The sequence below is a fragment of the Bufo gargarizans genome, chromosome 4 (assembly GCF_014858855.1).
Source record: "Bufo gargarizans isolate SCDJY-AF-19 chromosome 4, ASM1485885v1, whole genome shotgun sequence".
NCBI classification, from domain to species: Eukaryota; Metazoa; Chordata; class Amphibia; order Anura; family Bufonidae; genus Bufo; species Bufo gargarizans.
In genome coordinates this window covers 142,358,012-142,371,945 of record NC_058083.1, presented here as the reverse complement: position 1 = coordinate 142,371,945, position 13,934 = coordinate 142,358,012, and the positions used below count along the sequence as shown (strand labels likewise).

Below are 13,934 nucleotides of genomic sequence, written 5' to 3'. Positions count from 1 at the left end.
ACATCTGACTCCGGTCCCCGAGGGGCCCAAAGGCACCAGCATGGCACATGGCGGCATGTGCCATTTATAATGCTGGTGCCTTTGGGCCCCTCGGGGAGCGGAGTCAGATGTAACTGCGACAGAAAGCTATGTCCCGTGTCCCCATTGTCTTGGTTTCTTTACAAGGTTCATAGAGGTCACCCCATACATTTTTTTTGCTATGGGGCCCAGTCATTTCTAGCTACGCCCCTGCGCAGGTGCCACGTGCCAGCCAGACTCTGCCACCTTGTTGTGACAGGTAGGTGACCATCACACAGATACACCACTCACAGAGACTGCAGCTGGTCACACTGCCTGTTATTACCGTACCTAAAAAAAAAAATTGTGTCACCTCACCTGTCCGTTTTTCCTCACTCCTCAGGCTCAGTCCAGTCCACCACAGGCAGGAGGAGAATCGCTCCACAGCCAGCAGTGTTACTTTTTCTGTTGATCTACTCAAATTCAAGACTTGTGTCATCCCTACTCACAAATTCACATAGAGGCTGGCATGCATTGCATTTGCTAGTAAATAAAAATGGCAGAAGTAGAACAAAAGGAACGAGAGATAAAAAATGCACCTAGCTTTTTAAAAGCAAACATCTGGGAACATTTTGGCTTTTATGAAAAAAGTAGGAAGCACGAATTGGACAAGTCATACGCTGTGTGTAAAATCTGTCACACAAAAATTAAATATCTAGGGAATACTACTAATCTGAGAAACCACGTCAGCCGTTTTCACCCAGAAATGCTAAAACCTACCACCACCACCACCACCACCACCAAGGAAATGAACCCAGATCAGCCAAGAATTGATGCAATGTTACAGTCAACTTTGCCGCCCAACTCTGAAAAGGTAAAGAGAATAACAAAAGCTGTGGCAGCTTTCATAGCGAAGGACCTGCGCCCTTACTCTGTTGTGGAAAACAGTGGGTTTCGCTACCTTTTGAAGACGATAGAGCCGCGTTACAAGATCCCGTCACGAAGTCACTTTACAGAAAACGTCATACCTGCACTCTACCACGAAACCAAAGCTAAGATAATTGCATCAATGAGCCAAGCAAGTCGAGTCGCAATAACGTGTGATTCCTGGACTTCAGTCACGACAGAGTCTTATGTTACAATAACAGCACATTACGTTAGTAAGGACTGGCAGATTTTGTCGCATGTACTGCAAACGAGAGCCATTTATGAGTCTCACACGGGTGCTCATCTGGCAGAGCTACTTTCTCATGTTGTGGAAGAATGGCAGCTGTCCGATAAATCTGTAGTGCTTGTGACCGACAACGCGTCAAACATGATAGTTGCAGCTCAAGTTGGAAAATTCCCCCATGTGAAATGCTTCGCCCATACACTGAATCTTGCATCCCAGCGAGCGTTGAAAGTGGCCACTCTCTCTAGGCTTCTTGGCAGAGTACGTTGGATATCCACATTCTTTCACCGCAGCACTAGAGCAAGCCACTGTCTAAAAGAGAAACAGAAATGTCTTGGCCTGAAGAATCATAAGCTAATAACTGATGTGGCAACAAGATGGAACAGTGCATACGACATGGTCGAGAGGTTCTTGGAACAACAACCTGCAGTCTGTGCCACCTTGCTGTCTCCAGAAGTCAGAAGAGGAGAGTCCGATCTCTGCACTCTAAACGAAACAGATGTGTCAAATGCAGAGGACGCCGTGAGTGCATTAAAGCCAATGAAGGATGCAACCATGCTGATGTCAGAAGAGCGCAATCCAACAGTTTCTCTCATTGCCCCTATAAATGCACAACTTCTCCAGAGCATGACAGACACGATGGGAGACACACCCATGATCCATGAGATCAAGAATTCTATTAGAACAGATCTCCAGAAGAGGTACAGCAGTGAGGCCGAGAAGAAGATCCTTCATACAGCCTCTGCACTGGATCCTCGCTTTAAGGGACTGCCTTTCATCCTCACAGATGAAGAAAGATTGGAGATATTTAAAGGAGTCACTGAGGAAGCTGCATCCTTGGAGGTAATTAAATTAATTTGAAGAATTCCATCATGTTTCTTCTTGAAACGACAGTAGCACTACCACGCTTCTGAATCTGATGCGGTGCGGGAACTGTACTGTCCGTTTCCTGTGCTTTTTCATCACCCCATCAGAATCAAAGGCATTGACATTTGTGTTTTTACTTATTGTTTTTTTTCTGTTTCTTTTTTGTTCAAACACAGATTACATCAGATGAGAGTGAGAGGACACAAGAGGATCATCAAGTGCCTAGAAGAAAACAAACTCTGGAAGAAGAGGACAGTTCACCCATCGAAGACAACCATTCTGAATCTCCACCATCTCCTCCCAAAAAGGCCAGATCGCTGCTCGTGAGTTTGCTGGGACAGTCTTTCACTGACACTGAAGGTACAATAGAACCCAAAAAGACCCCCTATGCCAAGGCTGAAGAGGAAATGGAAAACTATTGTAAAGCCCCACCTCTGCCTCTCACTGAGGACCCTTTGAACTGGTGGCGTGAGCATGAGGTCATATTTCCCCTCCTTTCTCGGCTGTCAAAGCAATACTTGTGTATCCCAGGTACAAGCGTGTCTGCAGAGCGGGTTTTCTCCACTGCAGGAGATGTGGTAACTGCAAAACGAAGCGCCCTCAAACCAGACCATGTAGATCAATTGGTGTTCTTACAGAAAAATCTACATGTTCCCAAATGCTGAGCAGTGTTTTTAATTTTATAGATTTTGTTCTGTCTGTCTGTCTCTGTGTCTGTCTGTCTGTGTCTCTGTGTCTGTGTCTGTCTGTCTGTGTCTCTGTGTCTGTCTGTCTGTGTCTCTGTGTCTGTCTGTCTGTGTCTCTGTGTCTGTCTCTGTGAGTGTCTGTGTCTGTCTCTGTGAGTGTCTGTCTCTGTGTCTGTCTGTCTCTGTGTCTTTCTTTCTTCCCCCCCCTTTCCCTCCCCCCTTCCCCTCTTTCCCTCCCCCCCCCTTCCCTTTTTCCTCCCCTTTCCCTTTTTCCTCCCCACCCCTCCCTCAGTTACTCCAACTCCATCCCTGTCATTGTCAACAAGACCAGTTACTTAACGGTTAACGCCAGTTATGCCACTCTCGTCCTCAACGGAACGCACTCAGTCACTGTGACTGACTGACTGGTGGGGTGCCGTCGTGGCACTGGCAGTCAGACTGGCAGTGACTGCCTGCAGGTGACTGGCAGTGGTCGGCAGGTCGTGGCAATTGCAAACGGTCAATGAATGTAACATTTTGTTATAATATGTATATTTGTAATTGTATAATATCATATATTCTAAGTTCACTGTGATGATTAATCAGAATATATGATATTATTCTAGCTTTTAGCAGCACTGGAGTGGAGAGGAGATGGAGAATGGTTTTCTATTATGCGACTGTCCGTCCGATCCATTTTGTATTTTTACACTGACGTGTTTTTTGGTGTTTTCCCAATGTGTCTGTCATGCTCTGTGAATTTCTGACTCTGTTTAGGGGTTTAACCTTCAACCAAAAGAATTCTGTATTTAATTCCAGACAACTGACGCCCGCCAAGCCACCAGAGGAAGGCAAATCCTTGAAAGAATAAATTGAAACTTAAAACCTGGAGTAAATCTTTATTGGATCACACAAATACACATTCACACAAACCAAAAAAACACACACCGACCTTCTGACATCATGTCTGACTATGGTGGCTGTGCCACATTGCCCGTCCTGTGGCCTGCCCTTTACCATTATGATTCAGTGAGGAGGATGTGTGTTTATTTTTTTTCTGGTATTCTGTGGTGTGTGTTTGTGATCCCATAAAGATTTGTCCAAGGTTTTCAGATTCAGTTGAAAATGTATTCTCTCAAGGATTTTCCAGCTTCCTCTAATGGTGGCATGGCTTGGCTTCAGTTGATGTATCGTGGTAGAGTGCTTGCTGAGTGCTCAGTGCAGGTAACGTTTTCTGTAAAGTGACAACTCTGAGAGCTTATAGCACTGATCTAGACGTACTACCCATCTGGTGCTGGTGGTGGTGCTGGTGGTGGTGGTGGTGCTGCTCCTGCTGCCAAAACAATCACGGTGAACCAGGAAGTTCTGCAACACAGACAACTTGAACACACTGTGTGACAGACAGTTCCTGACTGGCAAACATCACAGTGAGTGAACCTATAACACAGTCACTGTCTCACTGACTGTGTTATAGGTTCACTGACTCACTGTGATGTTTTACAGTCAGGAACTGAAGTGCTCCTTTTTTTGTAGGTACTGTTTAATATTATATAATATATATTATATGGTAAAACTATTGTAAAACTTATAAACTAACTGCACCAGCCAGGCCAGCACAACAGTTTAATGTTACAGAGACACTGACAGTACTGTTTTAAATAAATACTGTTGTCTGCTGCACTGTTTTGTTCATTCAGACTTTGCTATATGATATGCAGGGAACTTGGTATGATTTGTTTAAATAGCAGATACAAATAAATATTTTTGTGCAATTTCTGACTGATTGAATAAATTTTTTGATGTAAAATTGAAAAACAAGGGGACTTGGGTAATAATCTTGATGCATCGTGATGCATCGCCGAATCGAATCGAATCGTGGACTTGATAATCGTAATCGCATCGAATCGTGAGACGAGTGAAGATGCGCAGCCCTACCGGACATACCCTTATTTTCACCCCGGCAGCCCTCCTGAGCCTGGCATCGGAGCATCTCATGCTCCGATGCGCTCCAGTGCCCTGCGCTAGATCGCGCAGGGCACAGGCTCTTGTGTTTACAATAACACACTGCCGGGCGGTAACTTCCGCCCGGCAGTGTGTTCGGTGACGTCACCGGCTCTGAGGGGCGGGCTTTAGCTCTGCCCTAGCCGTTTTACTGGCTAGGGCAGAGCCAAATCCCGCCCATCAGTGCCGGTGACGTCACCGGGGTTCCTGTCAGCCCCATAGAGAGCCCCGGTACGTCACCGGAACTCAGAAAAATGCCTTTGCCCTGCGCGATTTAGCGCAGGGCAAAGGAGAGCATCGGAGCATGAACTGCTCCGATGCTCATGTCAGGGGGGCTGCCGGGGTGAAAATGGAGGGATGTCCAGGTTCAGCTCTGAACCTGGACAACCCCTTTAAGTGCTGATCAGCGGGGGTCTGATTCCCAACACCGACCTGATATTGATGACCTATCCTGCGTTTAGGTCATCGATACACAGCACAACCCCTTTAAGCATGCTGGATTTCAACATAATGCACCTGACTTTTGGTTCCCACAGGAGACCAGCTGCTAAGAGAGGTGTCTGGCAGTATCTGATCCCTCTCTCTCCATGTGTATGGGAGTGCTGGAGAGAATAGCTCCCAGCTGAGAGCTATTGAAGATGTATGGGCATCTTAACCCATAACGGCGTATATACGGCGTTATGGGCCCGTGGGTGTATGGACCGGGCTTCTGCAGTGACCCTGCTTTCATACGCACCGTGTGCCAGCTGTATCATACAGCCGGCACCTGTCCGCACTGACAGGGAGCGGCGATCGCACCGCCCCTGTCATTTAACCCTTCAGGTGCTGCAATCAACGCTGATTGTGGCACCTGTGAGTGAAGGCAGAGGGGTGCGGTTCCCTCTGCCTTCAGATCGGAGCCCCCACAGTGAAATTGCGGGGCTCCGATTGGTTGCCATAGCTGACTTGATGCTTCTGAAGCGATCCAGCCCTGCCATTGCATTCTCTATGCTGAGCTATGCACAAGGCATAGCTCAGAATGGAGAGAGTAAAAATCCTATTCACCCTAAGTCCCCTTGCAGACGAGTGTGTGCGGATTAAGTCCGGATGCGTTGCGAATGCGTTTAGTGAAAAATTGGCAATTTCGCAAAGAAAGTTATTCAGTTTTGTCTGTGATCGCGTTCAGTTGTTCAGTTTTTATCACACGGGTGCAATGTGATTTAATGAATTTTGCACGCGTGTGATAAAAAACTGAATGTTTACAAACAACATCTCTTAGCAACCATCCGTGAAAAACGCATCGCATCCGCACTTGCTTGTGGATGCGATTTTCACGCAGCTCCATTCACTTCTATGGGGCCAACATTGCTTGAAAATCACAGAATATAGAAAATGCTGCGATTTTCACGCAACGCACAAGTGATGCGTGAAAACCAACGCTCATGTACACAGCCCCATTGAAATGAATGGGTCTGGATTCCGTGCGGCCGCAATGCGTTCGCATCACGCATTGCACCCGCACGGAATACTCGCTTGTGTGAAAGGAGCCTAATAGATACCATGTAGGAGGTCCCTATGGGGGCTAATAGTTATGGAAAAAAAAAAGTTAAAAAAAGAATTAACTATTAAAATATTTTGAAACAATTCATGTGTGGTGAACACCGTAACAGAAAAAAATTAAAAACACGTGATTTGCTATTTTTCTGTCATTTTGTCCTCCTAAAAAATGTAATAATGGTGATCAAAATGTATATATTACAAAAAAATAAAAACTACAGTTCGTTACGCAAAAAAACAAGCCCTCATACAGCTCTGTAAACTGAAATAAAAGGGGTTAAGATGGAAACTTGTGGGTACATTTATGAAGACCGGCGATTTAGACGGCAGTATTAAATATGCCTGCACTGCTGGAGGAAGCGCCAAAGTGATATGGAGGTGAAGGCCTCTACACAAATTTTTTCTCAGGATGTGCAACAATCTAAAATCTATGCCAGCTCCCTTGCTGGCGTATTTTTAAGTAATTTCGTACACCAAAAACTGGTGTACAAAATGATGACTGAGATGGCATAAACTGGCGTAAATGAAGATAAATTTGTTGAGGCGGCTGGGCACACCCACTTCTGGCCCTTTGTAAGGAAGGGCAGCGTAAAAGCTGAGAGATGTGACAATTTTTTTAAATGGCGCAGTTAAAGACAGATACTTTGCAACTTTTTAACAAAACTTTTCAGATGCAAGGGAGATGATAAATCTCCCACCAAATGTTTCGCAAATGGCAGCCTCTACAAATGAGGACCAGAATTGATAGAGGGTCAAGTGCTCTTTGGCTCTACCGATAACCAACTGGCCAAGAAACTCCTTTTGCTATGCTCTTTTGTGGGTGCAAACATTGGCAGGAACATTTCCCTAGCAACATCCACAAACTTAAGGGGCATCTGTGACTCTGACTCCTTACAACGGATTTGTCATCCCTTTGCTACATATAATAAATGCCTTTAATACCAAAGGATTATGTTGTTTTAACCTTAGGATTTGAAGTACAGAGGTTTTCAAGCAACTATCAGGCAAGACATACATAAATCCTCATATCTCTTCTATCTCCTTCATCAATTAGCACAGATTAGATCTGACTGTTGCTATTCACTGACAGCAGAGTAGTAAACATGGCATAATGAGTGTATGTGCTTACTCTGTGGTCAGTCATGATAGTATCTAACCTGCAGCCACTTGCCTTGTTTGCAGCTTAGCTGAAGGCTGGGTGGAGATTTCTTTCTGTTCAGCCTGGTAAGAAAACAGTCCGACCGCGGCTCCTGTTTTACTTCTTCCTACCAAGTAGCAAGAGAGATGCCAGGCATGATCTGCTAATAAGAAGCCAAGAGCATATTTTCAGATTCACCGATTTCCGTAAAATGAAAGTCTTTATAGCATTTGATGGTCTTTGCGAACCCTTTGATATTCCTCGGGGCCAAACTGTCAAGAAAGTCAAACAGATGCTAAAGGTAGATTCATTGAGTGACAGGTGAGTTGTAGACATCTGTTCCCATGATGCAGTACTGCGTGGTTGCTGCTGTGGCTGTGATGCTGTGCCATGAGGGCTCAGTCTGACAGCAGGGGTGCTGTTGGGCTGTTGGGTCTTGCCACCTGTGGGTGCTGTGTTGTTGTTGCCACGTGGTGCTGCGCCAAATTAGAGTAGGTCCCACTCGAAAGAGGCAATCTTGACGTGGTGAGTGAGCTTATGCACGTTAATGAAAATGTATACACATGGCCTCATATACAGTTAGTGGACTATGGCGAAGCAATGTGCATTGTGCTAAGAAGCAGCAGATCAAAGCACACTGTGTGGATAGGCCATCCATGCGTTCTCTCTCTCTCTCTTTTTTTTTGGAAGTTCATTGAGTGAGTATTTGTGTGGTTTTATCTGTATAATTCTTTATTGTTTTCATGTACAGTGTAGATAATTATCCATCAAGTCTGATCATCGGGGACTTGTTATCAAAGGACAGCTGTAATGTAATCTGGAATTTCACAAGACCACAATCATAAGACTGATGGGAGAGAACAATAATAAATTCTTCTCATGTGAAGATTAAGTCATAGTACATAGGACTTTACAGCAATTTACTTGTATGTGCAGATGTGTTTTTACAAGCAGTGGGTTCACTGTAAGTGAAGCTTAAAAACCCTGGTTGACATACCGATATTTTACTGGTATCCCTCAACTAGATCCTGCCACTTATTGTATAGCGCATGGCGCTCATGCCTCGCAGTGCTGGTATCCTCTACGGTAGTCCAGTTTCCTCCCATGCTATTATGTCCAACTATGTATCAGTGTGTGTCTGAGACAGGGAAGCTATAGGATAATAAATAGCAAGTGATATGAGCGATTACAATATGTGTACAGTGCTGAAGTATAGGCTGGTATAGGGACCTGCAAGTCTCCTTAGATGTCAGGATCCAGGAGTGACTTCAACCTCTGAAACTCCTAAATGATCTTGTATAAGCTATTTTACTTTATATCAGTAACTTATGGAGGTCGCCACAAGATCTTTGTGTCTTCGGCGGTTGTTACTGCCTCCATGTTTTGGTGGGCTTGGCCCAAATGTTATTAAATCTTTATGATCTGTTGAGATGACCTTCTCCAATTGTTCTAGGTTATGATGTGCTAGATCAAAAAATCAAAAAACACACTGTTTTGCAGGACTATTTTCACATCCAGCTGTCAGATGACAAGCAGGGGAGGAGGTATTTGGAGCTTATATATGCAGGAGGGGTGCTAAGAGATGAGTGGGTCCTAACAGACGCTGGGATTACTCTTTGCTCCACCATTAAGTGCATTGTGAAGGTAAGAAGCAAACTATAATAGCAGATAATATATTTTCTTACATTTAAACATGTTACACCCTTCTATCATTTATAATAGTGCTGTTGTTGGAGCTCTCTATTGGCGAGATGTTGTCTTTCCTGCAGGTCCATACTTGTTTCCCCTGCCACATTGCGGATTTCTAGGAATTAAATATTGATGACCTAAGGAGAGGTCATCAATATCTGGTTAGCGGAGGTCCGACTCCCGTCACCCCCACCTATCAGCTATTTTAATGCCGCAACTGCAGATAAGAAAGGGCATTTTTTATTATAGTACCGGCAACGTGCGGTCCGCGAAATCCAGAATGCACATTGCCGGTGTCCATGTCCACGCAAAACACCTACGGACGTGTGAATGGACCCTTAAAGGGTTTGTCCCACGAAAAATATTCTACATTTTTCTATTCAGCACCTGGATCTGAATACTTTTGTAATTGCATGCAATTAAAAAGTTGGTATGGCCAGCGAGTTATTCAATGCAATCTATCTGTATAGCGCCACCTGCTGTTTTCACATTTTCTAATTTCTCTGTCCACCTTACTGAGCTGGACACACATGCTCAGTTCCATCCTTCAACTGCCACTAGGTGCAGCAGGCAGAACATGCCCCCTGAGCTGCCAGCTTGAAATAAATCTAATTAGAGCTATTCATTTGGAGATCTCTGGATCCATGTACAGGGCTGGTTCTAGCTTTGTTAGAAAGAGGCTTCCATGTACTTTATGATGTCTGATTTTCATTTTTTAAATTAATCATGAGATAACCCTTTTACTAAATATTTACAAGGAGAACGTTTGTCATCATATTTTCTAGTTAACTTGAATTACTGCTATAGTACTCAAAAATATTGTACATTAGTGCCTATATGGTTATACCACTCACATAGAGAACAGTAACCCCTTTGTGTGTGCGCCTTTAAATGTCGTATAGCTACAGCCACCACATGCCAGCACCCAACATTAACACATTATTGTATGAGTATATTCAGCATTTTTCCATTGCCAGTGGCACATAATGTCCAGCCTTGTGACATGTAATACGTTCAGAATTTGGTGCATGATAAATACAGAGTCAGTCAGTCTATGGTGGCCCTTAGTCAATTAAAAGGAATGTGTCACCTAGAATATAGTCTGCCTATTAAAACCAGACAGTGACCTATTCTTTTTTTCTAATCTGCTCTTTTTTTATTGTAGATTTTGTTTTTATTCTATTTTTTTGTATATTATTATGGCATCAGTCATCTTACCTGAGCTGTTGTTAACAGCATTAAGAGATGTACTTTAAAGCAGCCCCATGGGCCACAGACACAACGAACAGGAGATGACTCATTGACTTCTATGGGAGAGCTTTCTAGCCTTGCTCTGTGACTTGTGTAGCGGTCATTGTACAGGGAGGGAGCACATTTATAAGCTGTGACAATCATCTATTGTTAATGGTAGATCCTGTGGTATGTTGAAGAAAAAAGTGCAAGATCCAGCTCCATATAACAAGTAGTAAGAGTGGCATGAGAAAGGACTGGCATAATGTGGTCCGAAACGCGTAGACCATTTACCTTGCATCTGTTTGTATTTTTATACTGCATGAAATAAAGGACTAGTTGTTATATGGAGCTTGATCTTGCACCATTTTCTTCAGTCTATCCACGGCCGTGTCCAGGCTATACCCGTGCCTCTAACAAGTGAAGCAGGTGAGAGCTGCCTTTATTCTAATTTTCTCCAAAAAAAAATAAACCCCCCCCCCCCCTAAAAACAGAAATCCAACTTCCAAACATGAACTCAGTAATGAGTAGCTCCGCCATTATTGTTGATCACTTCAAAAAGTTGTTTCAGCATGCTTGATGCAAGTGTTTCCATGAGGTGAGTGGGAACATTTCTCCAAGTGGTGAAGACGGCGGCACAAAGGCCATCTACTGTCTGAAATTGTTGTCCATTTTTGTAAACTTCCCTTGCCATCCATCCCCAAAGGTTCTCAATTGGATTTAGATCAGGGGAAAACGCAGGATGGGCCAAAAGAGTGATGTTATTCTCCTGGATGAAGTCCCTTGTCCTGCGGGCATTGTGTACTGTAGCGTTGTCCTGTTGAAAAACCCAGTCGTTACCACACAGACGAGGGCCCTCAGTCATGAGGAATGCTCTCTGCAACATCTGGACATTGCCAGCGGCCGTTTGACGCCCCTGCACTTCCTGAAGCTCCATTGTTCCACTGAAGGAAAAAGCACTCCAGACCATTATGGCGCCCCCTTACACTGTGGCGCCTAGAAAACATCTCAGGTGGGATCTGCTTGTCATGCCAGTAACGTTGGAAACCATCAGGACCATCAAGGTTAAAATTTTTCTCATCAGAGAATAAAACTTTCTTACACCTTTGAATGTCCCATGTTTGCTGCTCTCTTGCAAAGTCCAAACGAGCAGTTCTGTGGCCTTCAAGGAGACGAGGTCTTTGAATACATTTTTTGTTTTTGAAGCCCTTCAGTCTCAGATGCCGTCTGATGGTTATGGGGCTGCAGTCAGCACCAGTAAGGGCCTTAATTTGGGTCGAGGATCGTCCAGTGTCTTGACAGGCAGCCAATTGGATCCTCCGGCTCAGTGCTGGTGACATTTTTTTGGGTCTTCCACTTGACTTTTTTGTTCCATACCCTCAGGATCATTTAAGAAATTCCAAATGACTGTCTTACTGCGTCCCACCTCAGCAGCAATGGTGCGCTGTGAGAGACCCTGCTTGTGCAGTTCATCAACCCGACCACGTTCAAAAAGGGAGAATTTTTTTGCCTTTGCCATCACAACGTGTGACTACCTGACAGAAAATGACAATGAATCCACATCTTTGCACAGATTTGGCCTTTTAAAGGCATGTGGTCCTAAAATTTGGATCAGCTGAAAAAATGCCTGTTTCAGTTTAATCGTTATTTTCAATTAATTGAATGCCCTAAAAATGTTTTGTCTCACTCTCATTTCTTCTTGTAGCATATTGAAGCTCTACTTGGAACCTTGTTAAGATCCAACAATGTAAAATATGATTTTTTGCCATTTTTCAAGTGTTCTTAAACTTTTGATCAGGACTGTATTAGGCCTTGTGTCAATTTGAAAATTAAAAAAAATCACCAACAATTCTAAAAAATATATGTTTAACTTAAAAACTTGATTTAAACAATAGATCGTTTTCTTATGAAACATTCCCTTTTAAGGACATCTGTCATCAGATTTGTAGCTATGAAACTGGCTGACATGTTGCATGTGCGCTTGGCAGCTGAAGGCATCTGTGTTGGTCCCATCTTAATATGTGCCTGAATTGCTGAGAAAAATGAAATTTTTATATATCTAAATGAGCCTCTAGGAGCAATGGCCTCAGCTCTCTCAGCAATGGCAACCAACACCACTGTTGCTCCTAGAGGCTCATTTGCATATGTTAAAACTTCATTTTTCTCAGCAATGTGAGCACATATGAACATGGGACCAACACAGATGTCTTCAGCTGCCAAGTGCACATGTAACAGGTCAGACAGTTTCACAAGTACAGATCTGCTGACAGATGCTCTTTGAGTATGAATGTAGCCAGTGTCAGGCCACAGCCTAGGGTTGAAGTTTTAATTTGGTGACCAAAAAATATAATTTGGCTCTTAAATGTCTAGATTTCTTAGCCTGGACCGAAGTGGCCTAATACTGTAGGTTTTCTAATCCTTAGTGGTCCACTGGCCTTTGGGCCAGTAAATGATAAGGCTCCAGAATATGCCAAAACAGCTCAAATAATTTGGACAGGGTCCTTGGCTGTTTGGCATATTAATTAGCTGCGCATGCAACATTAATAGAGCACCTGCTGAGCGCTCTGAACAGGAGTACAAATGTTACAAATGTTTTTTTAGTTAGAGGGCTGCACTGTGAGATTACTCCAAGGACCATATACAGTAATTAAAGGGGCATTTCCATCTCAGACTTTAACATATATGTCATCAGTACAGTGAAAAGGCGTTAGGCAGGCGTGTAAAAAATGCTGCAAAGTAAGAATGCTTTCAAAAATAGAAGTGTTTCTAGTTTATTTTCATCAATTAACAAATTGCAAGGTGAATGAACTAAAGAGAAATCTAAATCAAAAAATATTTGGTGTAACCATCCTTTGCCTTCAAAATAGCATAATTTCTTCTAGGAACACTCACACACAGTTTTTGAAGGAACTCGGCAGGGAGGTTGTTCCAAACATCTTGGAGAACTAACCACAGATCATCTATGGATGTAGGCTTGCTCCAATCCTTCAGTCTCTTCATGTAATCACAGTCACACTAGATGATGTTGAGATAAGAGCACTGTGGAGGCCATATCATCACTTCCAGGACGCCTTGTTCTTCTTTACGCTGAAGATAGTTCTTAATGACATTGGATGTGTGTTTAGGGTCATTGTCCTGTAGGATTCTAGACAGAGGAATGATTAGAGCAGATGCTAAATGTCCGAGTTAAGATTAAAGCCAACTCAGGACTAGGTACCAACCAGAGCAAGGCAAGAGAAAGACCAGAGAAATCCTAAAAAGTATACCAGTGTCAAGAACGCGCAAGTAGAAAACCATGTGGAGATAAACTGTCTTAAACAGACTTTATACACTCCATAATGTAAATTGTGTAATCAGGGATGAGCTGCTAATAATCTACAGAACTGAATATGGAAGGAACGACTGTGGTAGCAATTGTTCCTCCCACATTCAATTTGCTTTGGCCTGTGTAATCAGGGCAGTGCAAACTAGTGGTGATGGATGTGCTATCATTCATTGGTGCGCACACTGCCCGAACATTAGGCGGTATAATATAGTCCTAAGTCTTTGCCATCAGTGTTTTATTTGGGTCGGTCTGAGTGAAGTTGATGGGGCAGTTAAATAGTCCAGTTGGAAAAAGCGATATGTCCATTAACCCCTT

General features: G+C 43.5%; 2 protein-coding genes across 2 annotated transcripts in view; both read left to right on the top strand.

Moving 5' to 3' along the window:
- Positions 1 to 527: 527 nt before the first annotated feature.
- LOC122935116 (E3 SUMO-protein ligase ZBED1-like) lies at positions 528 to 2,778 on the top strand. Its single transcript, XM_044290874.1, has 2 exons — positions 528 to 2,011; positions 2,212 to 2,778. The coding sequence occupies exons 1-2, from the start codon at positions 554 to 556 to the stop codon at positions 2,698 to 2,700; spliced, it is 1,947 nt and encodes a 648-aa protein (XP_044146809.1). The 5' UTR covers positions 528 to 553; the 3' UTR covers positions 2,701 to 2,778.
- Positions 2,779 to 7,485: 4,707 nt separating this feature from the next.
- ANKUB1 (ankyrin repeat and ubiquitin domain containing 1) overlaps positions 7,486 to 13,934 on the top strand; it is a 38,341-nt gene continuing 31,892 nt past the window's right edge. Inside the window, exons 1-2 of the mRNA XM_044290875.1 lie at positions 7,486 to 7,676; positions 8,876 to 9,019. Of these exons, the coding sequence (XP_044146810.1) occupies positions 7,587 to 7,676; positions 8,876 to 9,019 (234 nt within the window). The 5' untranslated portion in view covers positions 7,486 to 7,586. The remainder of the gene's footprint in view (positions 7,677 to 8,875; positions 9,020 to 13,934) is intronic.